Source organism: Xenopus laevis, chromosome 6L, assembly GCF_017654675.1.
Source record: "Xenopus laevis strain J_2021 chromosome 6L, Xenopus_laevis_v10.1, whole genome shotgun sequence".
NCBI lineage: Eukaryota > Metazoa > Chordata > Amphibia > Anura > Pipidae > Xenopus > Xenopus laevis.
Genome location: NC_054381.1, coordinates 60,470,251 through 60,494,093, shown reverse-complemented (window position 1 = coordinate 60,494,093; position 23,843 = coordinate 60,470,251). Strand labels below are relative to the sequence as shown.

The following is a 23,843-nucleotide window of genomic DNA, read 5'->3' as shown; positions in this document are numbered from 1 at the left end:
CATATTAAATCATCAATAAAACTAATACTCCTCCCACCATCCCATATATAGGCTGGCAATAGAGGAGGGTAGATCTCTGCAGATCAAAGGCCACGATGAAATTATATATTTGTTTTATTGACCATCTATTATGTATTTGGCGGAGTTTAGAGGCTTTTTTTGGATCAATCAATAGGAATGAGCTCAATTTACATTTTACTAATACATTTGCATATACAGAAATTGAGTTCCTGGACATGAAGTTGGTAAGTATAATGGTATTTATTCTACTATTTATCATAAGCAATGTAGCGGTAATACATTACTACACGCTTGTTAGTGTCACCAAAAAATCTAATAGGAGCAGCAGAGAAACTGCTTTACTGCTATTGAATTCTTTCATTTGGCCAAGGATATGATAGAGATAGAGGCTATAGGAAGGTGGATATAAGGAATGCCTTTCCTAAAGCAGCCAAAACAGATAGAGAGACCTTTTTAAAACCTAAGGATAAAGTACAGAGGAGCAATAAAATATCTTTTATTACAAGATATAGTAGACAATATAATACAAGATAGTGCAGGTTAATTAGAAGTTTTTATATTCTGACGAGGCTTATCTTGAGGTTTTGAGACAAGGTGTTTGCCAGCATTGCTAGTAGGACACATACACTTGGGGGCAGATTTATCAAAATGTGAGTTTAGAGCTTAATAAATAAAAACTCACCCACCTTCTATTCATTCCTATGGGATTTTTAGAATTGCATTTATCATTTATCACCCATTGATAAATTTACAACTCACCATTTGATAAATATGGTTCTAAAAAGTTTTTTTTGGTGAGTTTTTATTTATTAAGCTCTAAAGTCACATTTTAATAAATGTGCCCCTTGGTGATAGGTTATCGACGAGTTTATATGCCAGGAAGAGTTCTGAATGCTCATTGTTTGGATCTAAAAGGATGCTACAGATATGGCAGTAGACGCTGTGGGGCAAATTCACTAAAGCGCGAAGCGCCGAACGCTAGCGTTAATTCGCTAGCGTTGGCCATTTTCGCTACTGCGCAAATTCGCTAACGAACGCTGGCGTAGTTTCGCTAGTGTTACTTCGCAACCTTACGCCAGGCGAATCTTCGCTAGCGACGAAACTACGCAAATTCACTAACTTGCGCAGTGTAGCGAACGCTACCTTTTACGCTAGACTTCCTTCGCCACCTCAGACCTGGCGAAGCGCAATAGAGTAGATAGGGATTGTTTCAAAAAAAGTCAAAATTTTTTCTAAGTCCCAAAAAACGCTGGCGTGTTTTCTACATGGCGGGTGATAGGCTGAAAAAGATCGAAAATTTTTTGGGGCTCCCCTTCCTCCCCCCTACATTTCCTGACTCATGGCAACTTACTAAGACAGTGGGCACATGTGTAGGGCAAAATAAAATTTTTATTGGCTGATTTGAAGGTTTTCTAGGCATTTGTAGTGCAGATACGTGTTCCTCCATTGAAATTTGAATTTCGCGCCGTATGCAAATTAGCCTTCGCTAGTGAAACTTCACTTTATATAGCGAAACAACGCTAGCGCAACTCCGCAACCTTTTGCTACCCCTGTGCGCAACTTCGCATTTTAGTGTATTTGCGTAGCGCTGGCGAAAATTCGCCTGGCGAAGTGCGGCGAAGTTGCGCCTGGTGAATTTGTGAAAAGTGAATTTGCCCCACAGGTGTAACCTGTCAGTCACATGGGAGTTTCAGTCAACAGTTACAAATAAGAAGGGAGTATATTAATTGCAATAGTACAGCAGTGATATACATAGTGACGTGCCAGAAAAGTAGACAACAGTATGTTGGCTGCACCATGCGATCAGGAAACACGTCAATCAAATTAGTAATGTTAAATATTCTAATAAAACTAATATTACTAGACATGTTGCAGAATGAAGTAACAGCAGTAAAAAGTTTTTCTCAGTACAAGCAATAGAATGGGTAAAAATTGGTATGAAGGGGGGGATCTCCCATTAACTTCTATAGGACCTCGACAACTTTTACCTGGCAAAGTTTTGTGTTAGAGGTTATCTGCGTTTTTACACGTTAAAAAAAAAATTAGAAAACCACCAAGTTTTAGATCTGAATAATCGAAATTCGATCGTTATTAAATGACTCCCTTAGCATTATACATTCTATTTGATCATGCTATTTGTATTGCCTGTTATAGTTGTATGATGTTTAAACTCTATGTAACCCTGGAATGTGGATTTTATATAGTAGGGCCCTGAATTGGGCATGTGTTATATTCAAGTTGTTAATTGTGGGAGGTGAAACATTTGTGATGTAATATGTGATTTATTTTATGGATTCACTGCCAAATTCACTAATGGGAGGATTTGGTTTAATACCTTTATATAATTGTACACCTGTATTTCCCTGTTTGGAGCCTATGATTAAGTGCTAATTAAGCATAAAACGCGTTAAGCTGTCCATATGGGGGTTTTTTTGTACTGAAATAAATATACATTTTTAACTTTGAATGATGCAAGAATATGTATATGATTTATTTACTACCTCTTTTGGTCACTTGAGGTTTAATTTGCGCTAATTTTATAGTGGACTTTATAACATTTGGTATCTCCTAACTGGGATGTGTTTGTTTCTATTCTGCCAAGTCTAACCAATCTGACAAGTCTAGCAGGAAGAGAAAGTAGGTGGTTACAGGAAGACAAATCAGAAAGGACAGACAGAATACCAGCACATCTCGGAACTTAATGTAATTTCGGTCACATGACTCACTGAAACTTCTGTATTATAATAGCGGGACACTGGGAAGAAAAACAGTGGGCCCCCGGCTCTAGTGGGCCCCACCAGCTCAGATCGGCACCCTGGTTTTCTTCTTATCTCGATTGCACACACTGACGCGCATCGGGGGGTTGCCAGACGGAAGGCCGCAGCCCCCAGGGTCCAGAAGGTGGGCCCCGGGCCCCCCAGTCTGACCCTGGTGTCACATGACTCAGGGAAAAGTCTTTATTCTAAGAATCTGCAAGGAGGCTATAGGGGTCATTTACCTCTGATAATCGGGGTCACACAAAATTCTCTACGTAAAATTATCTACGGAATATATGCCACCCAGATCTGCAAAACTTATCTGTTGATATTGACACATTGGCCACAACTGCATCAGACGCAACTCCCCCAGGTGAAAGCTATGATGCTGGAGTTCTGGGGAAAACCACTTTATAATGAGAAAAACCATGCTGATTGTGTTCAAAATTGCAATTTTCTTCCTGCACTTGCGGTGGTAAATGAGCCCTTATATGTTCCTCCACTGATTCCTGTGTGGGTTTCCTGTGTGGCTAACAGCAGCATAAGCTGTAAATCCGGCCCTGCTAGTAACAGCAACAATTGTAACGTGTCATGGTTATTGTTTCTTTATTGAGCCAAGAATAAATCAGCCAAAAATGCAGACACAATGTAAACTGAACAACTTCCACGCTGTTTAAATGTAAAAAAAAGAAAGAAACCGGTTCAGCAAATCAAAATATAAGAATACATTTCTTAAACTTAAACTTTCATTCTGGTCCGTTAAACTAGAAAACAAGCAGAAATGCAGCCAACTATTCCTTTGTACTTCATGTAAGTGTGTCCAAACAAAATCTCTGCTACAGTTTGCTCAGTATATATTGCATTTGGAAAAGAAAACAATTTATTTCCATTAAATAAATATGTTACAGAGAGGTTTGGCCAATAAAAGCTCTAAGAGGAAAGAGCAAACCCCCAAAAAACCCTTAAAAAACAATGGAGTTTTTTGTTTTACACTTCATTCCAAGATAAAAAAAAAAAAAAAAAGAAATCCATTGCAAAAACAATTATTATGCAAACTCCTGCCGTTCTCCTATTTATTTTAGCTGTCTTTTCTAGTTATTTCGGCCAGAGTTAACGACAGCCATATTCTTCTCTCCATCCTACTTCGGGAAGTAAGTGCTGTATCTGCGCAGAAATTGCAGAAGCGCAAGAAGACCTGAAGATTACGAAGAAGAAGAAGATGGCTGGCGCAAACTCAGATGCCCTGAATCTGCACCGAGGGGGTGAGTAAAAGTTTAGGGGCACCTCCGCCCGGGGTAGCAGCTAGGTTGTGGGGGGGAGGGGTTGAATTCTCCTTTAAAAGGGTGGTTCACTTTAAAGTTAACATTTAGTATGTTACAGAATAACCAATTCCAAGTAACTGTTTAACTGGTATTTATTTATTTTCTATAGCTTTGTAAGTACCGTATATACTCGCGTATAAGCCGAGTTTTTCAGCACCCAAAATGTGCTGAAAAACTCGACCTCGGCTTATACGCGGGTCATACGCCAATCCCTCACCGGATCCCTCACCTCACTCTCCCATAGCGCATCAGGACTCTGTGACTGACGATCGCCTCCCGGAGCAGGTCCAGGAGCTCCGGGCGGCGCGTCCTTCCCTGCCGGCGTCGCTCCCAAAATGGCGGCACCCATGGCCGCCACATGGGTAGCGGCGCCGGCGCCTCTACCCACGTGGCGGCCATGGGCGCCGCCATTTTGGAAGGACGCCGGCAGGGAAGGACGCGCCGCCCGGAGCTCCTGGACCTGCTCCGGGCGGCGATCGTCAGTCACAGAGTCCTGATGCGCTATGGGAGAGGGAGGTGAGGGATCCGATATTACGCGATTGATGTGAGCTGCTGCTTCCACATAGGAGACAAACTGTTTGGATTCACCATGTTATTAATCTCAAAGCATTTCAAACTCTCAATATATATGTAGTACATTTAATCACTGTCAAACTCACAGTGTGCTTCTTGGGTATACTGGAGAATCCTGCATTAATATTTTATGGGTCTCATCAGAAATGGATCTGCATCATATTTGAAGTTCATACTGGGCAGTATCTTTTATTATCTGTTTCTTTATTAAATTGCTTCAGACTGGCATTCTCATTTATTTTAAAGGTGTAATAATCTAGCCTTACACTTTTCAGAGCATATACAATGGACGCCTTTGGTTTTCTTGGGGAAGTGCAATCCTTATTCTCAGCAGGGCTGTCTATATGACTAGAGGAGCGTTCCTGTACAAAGTACAGATTGATTTTCAATCAGCCCCTAGGCTTATACACGAGTCAATAAATTTTTCCAGTTTTCTTAGGTAAAGTAGGTACCTCGGCTTATACACGGGTCGGCTTATACACGAGTATATACGGTATTTGCCATTTTCTTATGACTTTATAAAGCTTTCAAATGGGGTCACTGACCCCATCTAAAAAACAAATGCTCTGTAAGGCTACAAACGTATTGTTATTGCTTCTTTTTATTACTCATCTTTCTGTTCAAGCCTCTCCCATTCATATTTCAGTCTCTCATTCAAATCAATGCATTGTTGCTAGGGTAATTTGGACCCTTGCAACCAGATTGCTAAAATGGCAACCTGGAGAGTTATAATTAACCTTTTGCACAATGTTTATAGACAATTTGGCAGCTGTTTTTTGTGTGGTTTTCCATGGTAACTTTTATTTCTGCAGTTTGGAGTTGCTATGGCTTTGCAATTGCTTGGTTTCCCTGACAACCAGGTAGCATAGAAGAAGAACAGGATTGGGCCTCTAAAGACATATAAGCAAGAGTAAAAACAAAAACAGAATCTCACAGAGCATCAGTTTTTTGGTTGCTGGAGTCAATATCATAAAAGGCGTCTAGGTAGCATTTTTAATTCCAGTCTGAAAGTGGTGGACTATTAAGTCAAATAAAGGATGGGCAGAAACATGCAAATGTCTCCTTAAAATCACCAGCTAGGGCTGTACTGGTATTATAAATTTACCGGCAATGCAGTTGCTGGTAAATCTGCAACGCCTAATAAATTCCTCTGCCTTGACCTATTTCCCTGCCTAGTCTGTCCATTTCTCCTCCTACTTCCCAGCCCCATTCACCTTTTCCCACCCAACACACTCATTTCCTTGCCCTTATACATTATAAGCCTGCCCTCAAGTGATGTCACGGCCCACTGCCTGACCCGAAGGCCACTATTAGGCGTAAAAAAGGTGGCAACCCTAATCCATAGCACCCAGTTTAATATTTCATGTATTCATGAGTCATGTATTCATACTTGCAGGCAGCCTGTTTCAACCTGGTTAGCTCTCATTAGTTCAAGATATTGGAATATGGCTTCCGATGGGGTTGGGCTTGGGCTTCGAAAGCAGCAAAGCAGAGAAACAATATCCCCTCTATACAAGTTACCTCCCTGCAAAATTCTATAATTTTGAAAAGTTTCCCTGTGTATGGACCTGGCATAAAACTGGATGTGGTTCTTTTGTACTGGGGCATTAAAGAGTCATGTCTCAACCCGTGATTCTTTGAGTGAGAGTTTCAGCTTCTCTTTTGGTTTAGAGAACTAAACCCTAGCCAATCCTCAGGTAACCCTAGCTATCCTTGCAGGATCTATATTTATGTGTTTAGACACATAAGTAAATGACTGCCATTGTGCTCAGTAGGGAACCAACTGGATGCCCATTAATCTCAAACCATTGTAGTCATGAGTGACATGGTATATTCTGAATATTGGGAACCAAGCTACTCCCTTTTTTGAATTATAGTCACAAAAAACACAGGTTTAGATCTATGTAGAAGTATCCAGTTAGAGACCTACTAGTTGGACCAGCCTCAAACCAAGTAACAAGTAAGATAAAGTTCTATGCTTCCTACTATAAAAAAATATTCTTCTCTCTGATCACCCATTAAAAAATGCATATACTGTAACAATTCCCTAAATAAAAATGCAGTGTGTTAAATGGTTTTTATTATCTTGAAACATAAATGTGTGAGTTTTAGAAAGTATTAGACATATGCATTTCTTGCTCATCTTCAGCTGCCATGTTTGATTCGTGAATTGGAATGCGCTGACCGTTGTTCAGTTTTAAGATAACTTCCTGAAGACACCACCTGAAAAGAAGGACGGATACACACAAAGATTTTTTATTGGCAGATATAGAGGCGTACAATTTTTAAATCCGGCTCATAGCTTAAACATTTAGGGTCCCATTGGAACATATGAAGCGTACTTTTCGTATAGCATTAAAAGCACTGACTGGACTGAACAAACAAAATTGAGACACAGATCTGTTGTTTTGCTTCTCTACCTATAATATGTAATTATGGTATTTTTAAGAAAATATTAATCAAAGGATAAAAGTAGATAAAATAGCCATACAAAAATACAGCCGCACACACCCACCTTTTATTTATTTGGTCTCTGACAGACGTGGTATAAAGGTGCCCAGCTGACAATGTTCCTGAGACTGGAATCTTGATCTGCAAACACATAAGTAATTATGAAGGCCGAGTGTTTGTTTTATCAAGCATGCTACACATTCCTATGATATGAATTAAGCTTCTGTTCTGAAATCTACCTACCTATTTGTGCACAGTGTAGTCAGCAAGGATTCTGCAAATAATAGGGAAGGAGGAGTACATCCCAGCAGCATACCTTCACAGGCATATAGCAACATTTGTATTGTTATTTTATTTAGCGGTGGCACGTGTGTTGATATTTATGGGAAAATGTATTGGTGGACATACACACACCTTCTCTTTAGCAGATATGTCACATGTCATGTGTATGCTTTGCTAGTGTTAACACTAGCACCACCCTTCTTATATGTCATTGGACCCTGGGATCCTGTGATGGTAAAAGGATTTGCACAATGTTTATTTAACAATAAACCTGTTGAGCAAAAGCCAAAGGAGGGAGAGATCAGGTCACTATAGACTGGGTAGAGAAGGACCAAAATAGGAAGAGGGAAGTATTATAAGTTATGGACAAATTTATATAAATGTTGTTTTACATGTAATTCTGAGACCAGATACCCTCTCTAGGTCTGACTGTTGCTCAGTATAGAGTCTACTATGAAACATGGGTCACTCAGTCAGCTGACAGGTGATAACACATAAGTGTGGTCATTTATTTTCTGCATTTAAATATCTTTTATTTATTTTATATTTCTTTTATTATTCTTTTATTCATTTACATTTTTTCTGTTTCTTTTATTATTAAATATCTTTTATCTTTCTTCTAACTTACTAACTTGCTGTCATTTGTCAAGCCATAAAATGTCTGTGCAATCTAGTGAAATAAATTATGTACAGGATATGGGATCTGGCAAAAGTGCAAACTTTACTTTATCTCCGTATTCTGTATATACAAAGTTCCACTTCTATCAGGATATGGAAATCTTTGCTTACACAAACATTCACACACTATTGCAGACTCTTCTGTACAACATGGATGTTATATTTTAAGTGTTATTGATGCGCTTATGGAGACATTTTGTATTTGTATTTTGTGACTGTTTGAGGTTACCACCTGTCCTTATGACTCCCTATCATTATAATACTAAGCCAGCTAAACAATAGTGCAAGAATATCACCTACTTGGGTCTCTTATACAGTATGCAGCACTGACAAGTAACGTGCTGTTCTGTTTTGTTCTAAGGTTTTATTTAGAATTTTTAATTACCCTGTTACTCAATGGATGTCTGCCTGAATCAGTTCCTAATAGTATCGTAGGTAGACTCACCCCTGAGCAAAAGGAAAAGATCTGCTCCCCACTATAATGAGCATTTAGAGTATCTCCAAGCATTAGATACACAATATCTTTCTTTGCTATAATAACGTTTTGAAGCACACAAGTTGTGTGGCTCATTGAATTATGCGGTCACCCATTACTGAACCCCTGTATATGTGTTGTTAAAGCATTTCCATTTGTCCATGGACGAGTTCTTGTCTGGGTTACATATCGGAAGTGTAATTGGATCCAAGTAAAATTTACCTTAGAGTGTGTGAATGTGATAGGGATCTTAGATTGTAAGCTTTACTGGGGCAGGGACTGATGGGCATGATGTAAAATCTATGTCATATGCTACAGAATATGTTGGCACTATATAAATAAAGGATAATAATAACAATATATAAGATTTGGAAATATATAGGGTCTATTCATTTGCAAATACTTAATCAGTGTATTAAAACATAGAAAAGTTCATGGTTTGCTCTTACCTGAGCTGTTGATTGGTCAACGTGGTTATTTCTGTCTGTCAGACGGAGATTGTGAACTCTAAGGGGCGGTGCTCCTAATATCTCAAGAGCTTCTGAATGGGAATTCAGCTTCTCGAGGGCAGACAAGTAATATTCCTTCTTTGCAAATGTCTCTAAACAAAATATTCCAGACATATCAATGATTAAAACTGTGGCACCATTTGCAGACCTACGTGCCGAAACCATACGTAATCTAGGAGAATGTCTCATGCATCATGTAGTGGCATGCAAGTATACAGTGTATATATACAGGTATAGGATCTCCTATCTGGAAACCTATTATCCATAAAGTCCAAATCCAAAACACAGCAAGGCCATCTCCCATAGACTTAATTTTATCCAATAATAAAGCCATAATAAAACAGTCCACTGTACTTTGTCTAAACTAAGCTATCATTAATCCTTATCGAAGGCAAAACAATCCTATTGGGTTTAATTAGTGTTTAAAATTATTTGTTATCCAGAAAACTCCAGGTTCCAAGCCTTCTGGATAACAGGTCCCATACCTTATATATATATATATATATATATATATATATATATATATATATATATATATATATATATATATATATATATATATATATATATATATATATATATATATATATATATATAGAACACAAACTAATACTATAATGTTAAGCTGTATATATGACAGCTAGGATGGTCCTGCATGGTACAAAGCTAAGCTACTAAAGAATATCCTGTGCTAACCCCCTGGTTTTTCAAAGTACTTCTAGGGTAGATGCTGACTCCCTGTTGGAACAGAACTCAATGGACAAGTAAACTCTTTTAGTAAAACATGAATTGCTTCCTGTTTTGCACATAACTGAGATGGAGACTTACTTCCCTTATTGACTCAATATTCATGCACTGCTTTCCTCATTAGAAATGTGCTAACAGCTTCAAAATACCTTGTAGACAGTGTCAAATAATGTCAGGAACAATGAACTGAATGCAAGAGTTTTGCAAGGGATTGGAGTTATTAAGAAGTACCATAAGATTACAGCATTGTACAATGGTACTGATACACACACACAATCTAATTTCTCTCTCTTAATTAACCCTCGATATTCGACTAGGAACTAAAATCGTTCGACTTCGAATATCGAAGTCGAACGATTTAGCGCAAATCCTGCGATCGAACGATACAACGATCAAAGGAATATCCTTCGATCAAAAAATCACAGGCAAGCCTATGGGGACCTTCCCCATAGGCTAACATTGACTTCTGTAGCTTTTAGCTGCCGAAGTAGGGGGTCGAAGTTTTTCTTAAAGAGACAGTACTTCGACTATCGAATGGTCGAATAGTCAATCGATTTTTCGTTCGAATCGTTCGATTCGTAGTCGAAGTCGTAGTCAAAGGTCGAAGTAGCCCATTCGATGGTCGAAGTAGCCCAAAAAACACTTCGAAATTCGAAGTTTTTTTAATTCGAATCCTTCACTCGAGCTTTGTAAATGTGCCCCTTATTGTGTAGAGAAATACTTTTTAGGGCCACTGCAAATGCATTTTGTCAAACAATGCCCCATTTTCCTTTTTCTTTATACATTATTATATGTTTTAAATGGATAACGCTAGTGAAGGCATTTAGTTAGGCATTCACATATAGATTTTACAAAATATATTGTAATTCCAATTGCAGGACGTAAAGGTTGCCCCCAATGCAGAAACAAGGTAGAACATCTCTAAAATGTATGTAATCAAGGTTTTTGAAAAACACCAGAAAAATGATCTCACTAGTAGATGTACTTTTGTGTATGTTTATGTGTAGACACGTGCATGCATGTGACTGGAAGTTAAGGAAATGAAGCTATTAACCACTATTGGTATTGACACAGAGAAAGAGACCAATTTAAACACCATCTTACACATACCTTCTTTAATTGCCAGAAGTTGGTTAGCATACAAACAGATATCCTATCATGTGGCCAACACACCCAAAAATACAATCCAATACAGTATACAGACTGCATTGTAATGTCAGAAGCAGAGAAAGAATGATATAGTACAATATTCACAGAATGCATGATAGTAATAGATTATTTAGAAAGAAATCTAGAGATTTTGCATAGAAATATTGATTTGATTGGTCTAAGGAAGTGATCCCCAACCAGTCTCATGAGCAACATGCTGCTCACCAACTCCTTGGATGTTGCTCCCAGTGGCATCAGAGCAGGTGCTTATTTTTGAATTCCAGGCTTGGAGGCAAGTTTTTAGCCAGAGATTTCCCCACAACTTCCTTTGAATTCAGAGGGTGCCATGTAGACAGTCAATGCAAACTTTAATAACCTGGTGTGATATTACCCTAATGGTTAATCGGAATCATTAGCATCTGTAAGAACAACCTCACTTGGAGCTAGTTATTTGTGTTTATAAATTCTCTGCTAGCTACAAATACATTTAACTTCAATGATTTAGGCCAGGGGTCCCCAACCTTTTTTACTGGTGAGCCACATTTAAATGTAAAAAATTGTTGGAGAGAAACAGAAGCATGAAAAAGTTCATGGGGATGTCAAATAAGGGCTGTGATTGGCTGTTTGGTAGTTCCTATATGGACTGGTAGTCTACAGGAGGCTCTGTTTGGCATCACAATTGGTCTTTATACAACAAAAACTTGCCTCCAAGCCTGGAATTCAAAATTTTACACCTGCTTTGATGCCACTGGGAGCAACATCCAAGAGGTTGGTGAGCAACATGTTGCTCGTGAGCTACTGGTTGGGGACCACTGATTTAGGCGAATATCTGATTAAAAAAGTAAGAGCCCTGTCAATAGCAGATTCACAAAAAGACTGATTAAGCAATTGCATTTAAAAATATGCTAGGGAGGTATAACTGGAATCTACTTGAGTTCCGGACTTCGTGGCATCTTTTTAAATGGCAAAATAATGAATAAAGATGATATAACTGGTGATGAATAATTACTATAGAGTTTTGCTTGAGCCTTCAATGTGCGTTTCACTCCAGTGAGAAAGAAATACAATATTCAGTGAAATGTGAAATATCGCAATAAATGTAGCTGCTACGATTATCAAAGTAAAGGAACATTAAGGATAAATAATCCAACTCCATGGGGGATTCAGAAGTTGCCTTTAAGTTATGTCCAGAGTTTTGATAAAGGCATTACAATGATTAAATGTTTATGTTCATGACTGAGGAATGTTGATTCACAGATTGAGTTTGATTGCTTTAGTCAGGGTCAGAAAAGAATGAAATCACAAACACACAAGTCATTTGCTCCTTATAGCTTGGGAAGAAGCGCAAAATATTAATGCACATAGTTACTTTGATGTTTAGCACAATTACTGTTTAATTAAAATAAAAATGTACCGCATGGTTTGTGTTTCTGTCTAGCTGGTTCAGTGACCTAAGCTTCATACTATATAAATAAGCACCTGTGTATAAGAGGGTTTGGGTGTGGTAGCCATGCTTTGGAATGTGTCCTTGTGGCTTTTACAAACATTGCTATTTGATTTGTTTCTATATGGTGGCCTGGCCCTTTGTGCTATAATTATTATATCACTGTGTGAAATTCCATTCAAATGATCATGTGTAAAATTCCCTAAAATTAAAGGAGTGGTTCACCTTTAAGTTAACTTTTAGTATGTTATAGAATGGCAATTTCTAAGCAACTTTTCAATTGGTCTTCATTATTCACAGTAATTATTAATTATTTGCCTCTTTCCAGCTTTCAAATGTCACTGACCCCATGTAAAAAACAAACGTTCTGTAAGGCTACAGATTTATTGTTATTGCTACTTTTTATTACTCATCTTTCTATTCAGGCCTCTCCTCTAGTCTCTTATTAAAATGAATGCATAGCTAGGGTTATTTCGACCCTAGCAAACAAATTGTCGACTGGAGAGCTGCTGAATAAAAATCTAAATAAATCAAAATAAATAAAAAATGAAAACCAGTTGTAACAAACACTCACCCTGGTGGTGTAGTGGGCCTGGCCACATGGTGCCTCTTCCTCCAAGGGCCGGGTGCACTGCCGGGTTTTATGTGACGTGCGTATGACGTCATCACGCCGAGTGGCCTAAAATTCTAATATTTAAAGGGGCTCTGAATTCAAATTCATTGCCCGTTGTTAGGTATAACTTGTTAGTATCCTGGTGCAATTCCTGTCTTGTTTGATTCCTGTTTTGACCCTTGCCTGCCTATTCTGAACTTTGCCAAATCTGACCCTTGCCTGCCTGACTATTCTGAATTCTACCGGTATTGACCCTTGCCCCGGCTTGTCTGACCCTGCTTGAGCTCTGCCTGTACTGACCCCGGACTGCCTGACTACACTTTTTGTCTATTCCCTAAACTGCTGCCTTCCGTCCAAAACCTCGGTAACGACTGTGCCTCTTTGCTCGTCCAGAACTCTTGCTTGGCTCCTTTCTTAGTAAGACTTGGCAGCATCTGAGTAGCCAAGGGCTCCTCCCGAGGCCAAAAGTGGCTGCTACAGGCGGAAGCAGAGCTGTGAGCAGGGAGCTTAGCAATTGTTCTGGATTTAGGGAGCCGATCGTGACACCAGTTACAAATTGTCTCAGAATATTACTCTCTAGTCATATTAAAAGTTTAATATTTCCCCAACAACATTTTAGGATCAAAATCACTCTCCACTCAAAGCAAAATACACTACATATAATGGTGGACAATGTTGTAGCAAATGGCAATGTTCATTTATACCTAGTATAACAGTGGTTTCACATTCATCCATTAAATGTTTGGGTGCAGAAAGTCATAAACCTTCCATAAGTGTTGATTGGATATTGGAATATAATTTTCATCACATTGCAATATATTATCATGGCTTAAGAACTGTGAGATCTTTAGTCCACCAATATTCTTAAAGCAGCAATGCTTAATAACATTTTCCCTAGATCCCCAAGGGATCAGTTGATACAAAAGGATCCTCCCATGAGAATATTCCCTGCCAATGGTATAGTGCAGGGAGCAGAGGACACAATCTGGCAGGTGGGTGGGTAGCTGGGTTGGAGGTTGCCAGGTATAGGTGGTTGGGCAGCAAAACTGCAGAGTTATGATGTGTGAGTCAATCCTTTGGGATCTACGGGGAAAGCAGGTTTGGCCCAACCAATTACAACCAACTACAGAGCAGGGTCGCAGCCTGATTAGGGTCAGGTAAAACCACTGTGGAGTTCTTACCAAATCTTACACACGAAACCTGGAGGCACGTGCAGTTGAAACGGATTCCTGACTAGGCCAAACTGTGCATGCACCTGCAGGCTCCGTGTTGGCGAACAGATATGAAGAGATACAGATGGGCAGAACATGGTGCCGAGGAACTCTGCTGCGCTGCTCTGTGCTTTGAGCTCAGATTTCCAAACAAGAGTGACTTTCTAAATAATACAATGTGCGGGGATGGAGAGGTAAGGGGGCAGATGTAGGGCAGTTGAAGGGGGGCTGTTGCATCTCTGGGAGTTTAGTTTTGATACCCTTGATTATTAACTTATAATTTAGCCTCTTAATAGTAGCTGAGGTGTGATAAAAAGAAATCAGTGTGGCCAAATATGTTAATTCAAAGAGAAAGAAAAAGCACCCCGCTCCTATCAATTATAATAATTAGTCTCAAGGTTACTACAATGCTAATTCCACATACAACCAACTATGGGAATTCCAACACAATATCTGTGCAACAACACCAACTTGACCACTTTAAAATTAGTAGGTCAAAATATTACTTACCCCACAATTACAGGTTAAAGTGCAATTATTACGAATAAATAAATCAATATATGTCAATGTTTTATATAGTGCCTTTTAATTGATTCTAAAAAACAATTAATTAATAAAAGTGCCATGTGACAATTAATTAAATGAATTAACAAAGTTAATAGTAATCAATAAAGTGCTGTGCTAATAATTCGTATTCAAAATGACATCCCCAATTGATTTATAAAATTAGTAACCTTAAAATAAATACAGGATAAATTATTTCCCAATCATCTCAATTTATGAAGGAACAGTATGAAGATGAAAAATAGAGAGGTGGAGTTGTCCCATAAGCTGCTACCTAAATTTTTCTATCCCTGGGACACCACAAAGCTGTAGAAGACAGGGAAACCGGGACTGTGGCCTTGATTGTTTAACTTGCCCTAAGCTGTTGGAAGAGCTGACTTAAACCTCAAAAATGCCACAAATCATCGGTCCCCTTAGAGTTCCAGTGCAAGAATGCAATAGAAAAGTAGAGGAGTTGAAAAAAGTGATGGATTCAAATGCACACCACCCTGCTTGACCAATACTTTATATTGGCCCAATACTTTATATTTAGAAGAAGCAGAGAAACAACTATCCTCTATAAGTTACAAAGAAATTCTGGGGGACCAGACTGAAAATTACAAGACTATCTATGATAACCTGCTAAATGAGGCTTTTAAAGATAATCTCATTTCCAAGATTGAAAAGCAATTCCTGATAGTGGATAGCCCTAGAATTGCCACACTTTATCTATTGCCCAAGATCCATAAGAATTTAGAGAAACCACCACGGAGACCTATCGTATCTGGTAACTGTAACCTCACAGAAAAAGCCAGTCAATATCTTGACCTCAGAATTATCATGGTAGAGGAATTTGACTCATATGCCAGAGACACACTAGATGTCTTAGCCCAAATTGAGAATTTAGAAATTACAAACAAAACTCCACTAGATGTGGAGTCTCTATTTACCTCTATTAAGCATGAATGGGGACAGTGGCGTAACTAGATATCACTGGGCCCCACAGCAAATTATTTTTCAGGCCCCCAAAATTTTTAGCAGTTGACTTGTTTTACCAATATTTATTGAAACTGTATATGAATTAGGGCCTCGTGGGGCCCCTATACCTCCTGGGCCCCCCTGCAGGCGCAGGGTCTGCTTCCTCTATAGCTAAGCCCCTGAATGGGGACTAAGAGCATTAAGATACTTTCTGACAGGCCATTTGGAGGATAAGACAGATACAATAGAATTTCTCTGTAAACTCATGAAATTTGTTTTGTGCTTCAATTATTTCACATGCAACAGTAAATTTTATCTGCAGACACAGGGAACTGCAATGGGTGCTTCTTGCGCCCCTCATATGTCAATCTCTTTTTAGGATTTTGAGGAAATACTATAGTTAAAAGTGAGGACATGTTACACTATCAGTCCAAAATCCTTAAATGGATTCGCTACATCGATGATTTCCTGGTGGTCTGGGAGGGTACAAAAGAGGAGGCCTTGGAGTTTGTGACCAAATTAAATGGATATATCCAATAAGTCTATCTCCTTCCTAGACTTAGAGATTGAGATTCATAAAGAGGGGCGACTTGTAACTAAAAACTTCAGAAAAACCACAGCTACCAATTCTCTATTAACATATTCATGTTTCCATCCATACTCAGTTAAAAAATCAGTCCCTACTGGAGAATTTTTGAGACTAAAACCCAATTGTTCTTCATTAGAACTATTCAAAGAACAAGCTAAAATACTGAAGACCCGACTTAAACAGAGAGAATTTTCAGGAAAATTGGTTAAGAAGGCTTATCATAGAGCATTATATATCAATAGACCCGAATTACTAATAACCAAAGACAAAATACAGGAAACCAACAATATTGTACGGTTCATTACTACATATAATACAAGTAGCTTTCAGATACAAAACAATCTTCAACAAGCATTGGCCTATACTTCTAGAAGATGACACCTTGGGTTCTATTTTACAAGAAAATGCGTCAATAAGCTATAGAAGAAGCCCTAGCTTGAAAAGACACGCTGACAAGAATCCATTTTCAAATGTCCCATTGAAAAAGGACAACAAATTGGAGGTGCTTTACCTGTGGCGAGTGTAACGTGTGAGAAGGTTCTGAATATTTCCTTACTTGAGGACAGATTTGGTAAACAACATAGGGTTAATAGCCATATCAACTGTAGAACTCAGGGAATCATTTATTGCATTGAATGGCCATGTAAAATGAAGTATATAGGCATGACAACACAAATGCTAAATGTGAGAATTCAGCAACATTGTAGCACTTAGAACTGCAGGGAACTTAAATAAAACAGATAAAACCATATCCACAGTGGCAAATCATTTTAAAAGATTCCACAATATGGATAGAATGAAGTTAACATTTTGGGCATTAGAGAAAGTAAATTTGGGGATACGTAAAGGGAATCAAGAGCAGGCTCTTCTCAAACAGGAAAGCTACTGGATATTTAAATTGCACTCTGTTTCCCCGAAAGGAATAAATGAAAATAATCTATTCACACTATGCATTCATTTAATTAATTTATGTTTTCATTATCATCGATTCATGTCTCTAATATAATAATCAGCACCAAATCATATGATGATTTTTAATATTTATTAAAATTAAATAAATAAACATATAGAATTCATGATGTGTTTACATGCATAATCAATCTGACGGCCATTGAAGGAGAAGCGTGGGATAAATAGAAAGAGGTAAATACGACCAGGATAAGGTAGGGATAATCTGATGACGTATGAAAATAAGATAGGTCCTATTGGAGCAGTGGTTAGTGCAAGGTTGCGGCTCCTTAAGAGTTATCCACGTAAAGCGTGATCCCTGAGATGAATCTCGCGAGCTGATCATTATGTCCACAAACTCTCACGAGACCTCCTATATGACGTAGAACCCGGAAGTGTTTTAAGTCGCGAATCTCCCGACGGGCCGCCAGTAGGGTTGCCACCCAGCCGGTATTTTACCGGCCTAGCCAGTAAAACACCTGGCAAGGCCGGGGCTGGTATTACAAATTTACTGGCAATGGAGCTGCCGGTAAATTTGTAATACCATTAAAAAGACCCCCTCGGCCCGGCCCCAATCCCCTGTAAACTTACCTTGTCCTTCGGTTCTTGTCCTGGCCCAGCCCATTTGCGGCACAACCCCACCCCCTTTGACATCACACCACACAATTTTTTTATGCCAGTTGCCTTGAGAAAGCTAAACCAGCGAAACGCGCTGGCGGAGTTCTGTACAATCTATTTGATTCTAAATTGTTAAGCTTATAGCGGTTTTAGACATCTTATTGGGAATTGGTCAAATGGGGTGGCATGCATTTGAATCCATCGCTCTTTTCAACTCCTCTACTTTTCTATTGCATTCCTGCACTGGAACTCTAAGGGGACCAATGATTTGTGGCATTTTTGAGGTTTAAGTCAGCTCTTCCAACAGATTAGGGCAAGTTAAACAATCAAGGCCACAGTCCCGGTTTCCCTGTCTTCTACAGCTTTGTGGTGTCCCAGGGATAGAAAAATTTAGGTAACAGCTTCTGGGACAACTCCACCTTTCTATTTTTCATCTTCCTACTGTTCCTTCATGAATTGAGATGATTGGGAAATAATTTATCCTATATTTATTTTAAGATTACTTATTTATTCACTAAATTTATAAATCAATTGTGGATGTCATTTTTAATACTAATTATTAGCACAGCACTTCATTGATTACTACTAACTTTGTTAATTAATTTAATTTGTCACATGGCACTTTATATAATTTTTAATTAATTGTGTTTTAGAATCAATTAAAAGGCACAATTTAAAACATTGGCATATATAGATTTATTTAATCGTAATAATTGGACTAAGCACTTGTAATTGTGGGTTAAGTAATATTTTGACCTACCAATTTTAAAGTGGTCAGGTTGGTATTGTTGCACAGATATTGTGTTGGAATTCCCATAGTTGGTTGTATGTGGAATTAGCATTGTAGTAACCTAAGACTAATTATTATAATTGATAGGAGCAGGGTGCTTTTTCTTCGAAGTGTTGTAGTACAGAAGGGCACAGGATTAAAAAATAACGTGATATACAGGTATAGGATCGGTTATCTGGAAACCCTTTATCCAGAAAGTATGGAAAGGTCGTCTCCCATTGACTCCATTTTATCTAAATAATCAAAATTATAAAAATGATTTCCCTTTTCTCTGTAATTATAATACAGTAGCTTGTACTTCATCCAAACTGAGATATAATAATTCCTTATTGGAAGCAAAATCAGCTTATTGGGTTTATTTAATATTTACATGATTTTCTAGTTGACTTGAGGTATAAAGATCCAAATTATGGAAAGATCTGTTATCCGGAAAACTCCATGAGCATTCTCGATAACAGGCCCCATACCTGTACTAACAAATGACAAGTTCCTTAGTTTACTACTTCACGCAAAATACTATGAAGTTGATTTAGCTAAGTTTGAAGTGGGATTTCTAACATTTTCCTGGCAAAGCAAGCTCGTGGGGCAACTTTACAAATTGTTTTGCCTTTTTCAGATCACTAAATATCACTGGAAAGAAACATTTCAGCGGTAAACATTGTTAACACTTGCTATAAAGAAAAAAATTCTTAGTAAATCTGCATGTAATTTTATTGTGAACCAATTTTTTTTTGCTGAATTATGGAAAGCCATGTTGACATTCTATAAAAGGTTAGTTTGCTCTTCAGCTGATCTTAATCACCAAGGGGAAAATGTGAAAAAGTAAGAATACGTCGGAATGGCAGCGAAAAGGAAATGGAAATGATCATTGTGAGTCAGCATGCTGTAATGAAAGACTTGCAATGCTAACTAAATCTGATTATCTTCTGTGATAAGGTGAGTAGCAAAATTAATCAATTCATTTAGGTCTTCTCAGCTGCATAAACTTTAGTGGCGAGCAAAAAGCCTAGTCATGTAGAAACTGGCCTACCAAGGGCTTGTATGGCTTCCTCTGAATCCAAACAAATAGACTGTCGACTCACACCTAATCTAACCTGCCTAGTAACAACCCAGGCCCAACTAGACTCAATGATTCACCTATATTTATAGACCTGGCCCAGCTCTCCCATCAAGGGGCCTGAACAGAATAGGATGCGCCAATAATTAAATCCTGCCGTCCAGTGCCGGGCCACGCTGGGCAGGCGCCCTAGGCAGGCCCGGCAGTCGCGGCACCTGCATGAATTTGCGCTAGTGTGCGCATGCGCGAATTTGCGATCACGTGCGCATGCGTGAATTTGCGATCGCGTGCGCATGCCCGAATTGAAGTTCGCATGCATGCGCATTAGCGCCAAAAAGCAAGAAAAAATGCAGAGTCGGGCAGAGAAGGGAACTGCCCTTGGGGCAGGTGACAGAGGAGGTACGTGCCTGGTGCCCTCCCAGCTTTGGCCCTAGGCACGTGCCTACTCTGCCTACCCCCTAGTTCCGGCCCTGCTGCCGCCAGAGAAATGGGGCTTAGTAAGGTCGGGCGGGGTGGGCGGCAGGAATAGTTCAGCTCAAACTCCCCCACAAAGTATGGGCGGATGTCAGCCTGAACCAGCCTGACCAGCGGGTTAGGGGCTGACCCACACATCACTATAACACATACCTTTATTGACACTAACCAAGCTAACTTGAGTATGAAACACACTTATTTAGCTAGATATGGGACCTGTTATACAGAATGCTTGTGGTCGGTCTACTAATAAATTATATAAACATTAAATAAATCCAATAGGAGTGTTTTACTTCCAAAAAGCATTAATTATATCTTAGCCAGGATCAAGTACAAGGTGCTGTTTTATTATTACTGAGAAAAAAATGGACTCTATGGGAGATGGTCTTCCCATAATTCAGACTTTTATTTATACCAGGTTTCCAGATAACATATCCCATACCTGTATTTTAGGTATAAGGTTATGTCTATGACTCTCTTGGCACAGCTAGTCTTGCCAGATTGTGCAGAGAACTAGAATTAGATAAAGTGATTAATAGCACTGATGGGTGACACAAGAAGAGAAGCATGGCTGAAATGCGGATGTCTGCTTTCCTTTTAAAAGGGAGATTCCATTTGACTTGATACACTCGCATTCTATAAGGGACTATAATAAACCAGGGATTATTTCTGACAGCTAGATTGATCTGCCTTGGATGAAACCTTAATCAAACAAACCAAATATAGACCATCTCATAATAAGAGCAGCTTTTGTATAGAAAAAACTGGATACGCAATATATTTGCTAGCTTGAAACATTCTTAGGCACTTACTTTGCATGTAGTAGTACATCAAGGCGCATCCTCCACCAGACACCACACCCAAGTAAAGGGCCATTTGTTGCAGGTTCTTCAAAGGGACTGGCATTTTTCCTGTAGAAATAATAACACAGATGTTCAACTGTATGAATTACCTTGACAGTGCCTTATTTTTTTTTAAAAAGGGTGCAGTTAATATTTCTTAAGGTCTTGTTTAAAAGCAGCATGTCATTTCACTTTCAGCACCTTATTATTAGTATCGCTAAAAACAGAATCATTGCTGTGCCACAGAGAATAGAATGCTTTGGTTTTAGTGCTGAGAATTTACAGGTGAGTGACTAGCTCCTTCTTACTCTTAGGGTGAAAGAATGTCAAACAGTTTAACATAGTTCTATTTTTGGTCAGTAGTCCATTTGCCTTATAATGCTGTATGCTTTAATAAGGCAATGTGCATGCATTTCAGGTGAATCAGCCTCTAGGTACATACATTTAAGTCCAGTATTAATTCAGATTCAAACAAGGGACTCCACAAGGATTCCTAACATTTTAGCTGAAAGTTCCATGAGCCAATGAGGGCCGGGGCCCTCAGGGTTTGTTCCCGGTATCCTGCCGGCCCAGTCCGACACTGCTAGCGTGAAACTATGTATATGATCAAGGTTTGCAGCTTTCAGTATACACAACCCAGCTCAGGGACCTTCAGTGTACCAAACACCAACCCACTGCCTCTTCTGGTGTAGTAGGCTGGCCAGCCATCTTCAATCATTGTTTTTTTTTAAAGTGTTTTAAAATTGTACTTCTGTTATTGATATATTAAATTATATTTCCCTAAAGGGAAATTGTAGCTGCTGGCTGGTCCCCAGCTGTATCTGGGTTCTTTATTCGCACTGTATTATTCCCTTTTTAATCTTTATCTTCATCTCAAAATGATTTCTTTTTTCTCTGTAATAATAAAACAGTACCATGAATTTGGTCCAAACTAAGATATAATTAATCCTTATTGGAGGCAAAACAATCCTATTGGGTTTAATGTTTAAATCATTTTTAAGTAGACTTAAGGCATGGAGATTCATATTACAGAAAGACCCCTTATCCGGAAAATAGCTTCTGACCATTCTGCACAACAGGTGCCATACCTGCTGTATATTAGAAGACTTGATGTAACTAAAGACAGTTAGAAACTTGCCCATAGGCTTGCATTGTATTAAAAGGTAATTCTAACACAGTGCAAGCGGATGGGCAGGTTTGCAACTTCTGTTTATAGTGGACTCAATTGGTTTTAATAAAACTGGGTAAAAGTCTGTCTCACTTGTAATTTTGAATACTTTTTTCAGCCTTCCATGTTTGGTGGTGCATGGGCCACAAAATATTTATCACCTCCTCTGATGAAGTGCCCAATGGCACGAAACGCGTCAGGAGGGAGTAGCTGACATGAGGTAGGCAGACAGGGGGGTGACACTGCTTTGTGGTGTAATATGTTTGCAGTTTAATCAATGTGATTTATATGGATATGGATTAATTGCACAAATAAATGTCTTAAGTGAGTTGCTGTGCACGTTTTATATGTCTGTTTAATACTTGGTTGTGGACCTATGCACAGCTCTCATTATTTGATAGCATAACCCCAAAAAAATATATATGCAGCACTGTAATATTAAATAAAGGACTAAGGAAAAGGTAAGTGATTTAAAGAAGAATGATTTTGATTGTGTAATCAAATAATAAATTTTTTGATTGTGTACCTGAAACCATGAGCCGGTGCTCCTCTTTACTAAAAACTCCACTGACCAGGGGTACTATTGTAGGTGCACCATATCGCTATCTTCTTCTTCATCCAGGATCCTTTTTATAGGCCAGGTTAAGTGTGTATGGACATTAGGGTGAAAAGTTGAACTTGCTGCACTTAGCCCAGGGTTGTAGAGAGCATCCAAGAACAGGAAGAAGATTGTCATGTGATTCTCCTATGGTAGTACCCAGACCTGTTTATTTGTACTAAATAAACAAGAAATCTTTTTGTGTTTGATCAGTATGCCTAACATTTTGGCACCCCCAGTGATTATGCCTCTCCTTATCCTTTAAAAACAGTTTAAGTAGTGGCTTTATAAGGTTTACGAATATTGTATCACTTTACCTGAACTAGTTTATAATAATTTGTGGAACAAAACATGATTCACAATGAACCACAATGACTAAACTCTGAAAGAACTATAAATTACATTCAATACAGAGCATAGACATTTTCTGAATCATTCACATTATATGCAGCAATGAATATACATCTCAGTTCATTTAGCATAGTTCTAATTTCAGGCAGGTAGCAATCAGACAAAGTGGATTAATAGGCCAAAGTCAGGATTCAGAACATCAAACTAGAAGATAAAATGCATGCAGAAACTGAATAATGAGACCTTCCAACTAGACACTAATGATAAAACATAGATACAATAGAACAGACTGCGCTCATAGCTCTTTCAAGTTAGAACTACAAGACCACTCCTCTCTCTTCTCTCTCTCTAAAAGATATAATAGCAATGGCAGTGCCTGATGGGCAATGGGGTTTTATCTAAACAACTCTTTTAATAAAGGGGTTGGTAGTTATACCTCCTTGCAGTCTTACTTTCCATACACACTGCACATGCAACAGGCAGCTTTACCTTTCATATATTTTTTACATGTAAAGTATGTATGGAAGGTTGGGCTGCCTGCAGGTATGGGACCTGTTATCCAGAATGCCTAGGACATGTTTTTCAGAATGCCCAGGACCTAGGGTTTTCATGATAATGGATATTTCTGTAATTTGGATCTTCATACCTTAAGTCTA

General features: G+C 38.6%; 1 protein-coding gene across 5 annotated transcripts in view; it reads right to left on the bottom strand.

The window, feature by feature from the left end:
* Window positions 1-6,735: 6,735 nt before the first annotated feature.
* coa1.L (cytochrome c oxidase assembly factor 1 homolog L homeolog) overlaps window positions 6,736-23,843 on the bottom strand; it is a 72,029-nt gene continuing 54,921 nt past the window's right edge. For all 5 annotated transcript variants that reach the window (XM_018267542.2, XM_041566095.1, XM_018267540.2 and 2 more), the window contains 4 exons: window positions 21,041-21,139; window positions 9,008-9,159; window positions 7,188-7,264; window positions 6,736-6,895 (listed from right to left, as the gene is read on the bottom strand). In XM_018267542.2, coding sequence (XP_018123031.1) covers window positions 6,781-6,895; window positions 7,188-7,264; window positions 9,008-9,159; window positions 21,041-21,134 — 438 coding nt within the window. In that variant the 5' untranslated portion in view covers window positions 21,135-21,139 and the 3' untranslated portion in view covers window positions 6,736-6,780. The remainder of the gene's footprint in view (window positions 6,896-7,187; window positions 7,265-9,007; window positions 9,160-21,040; window positions 21,140-23,843) is intronic.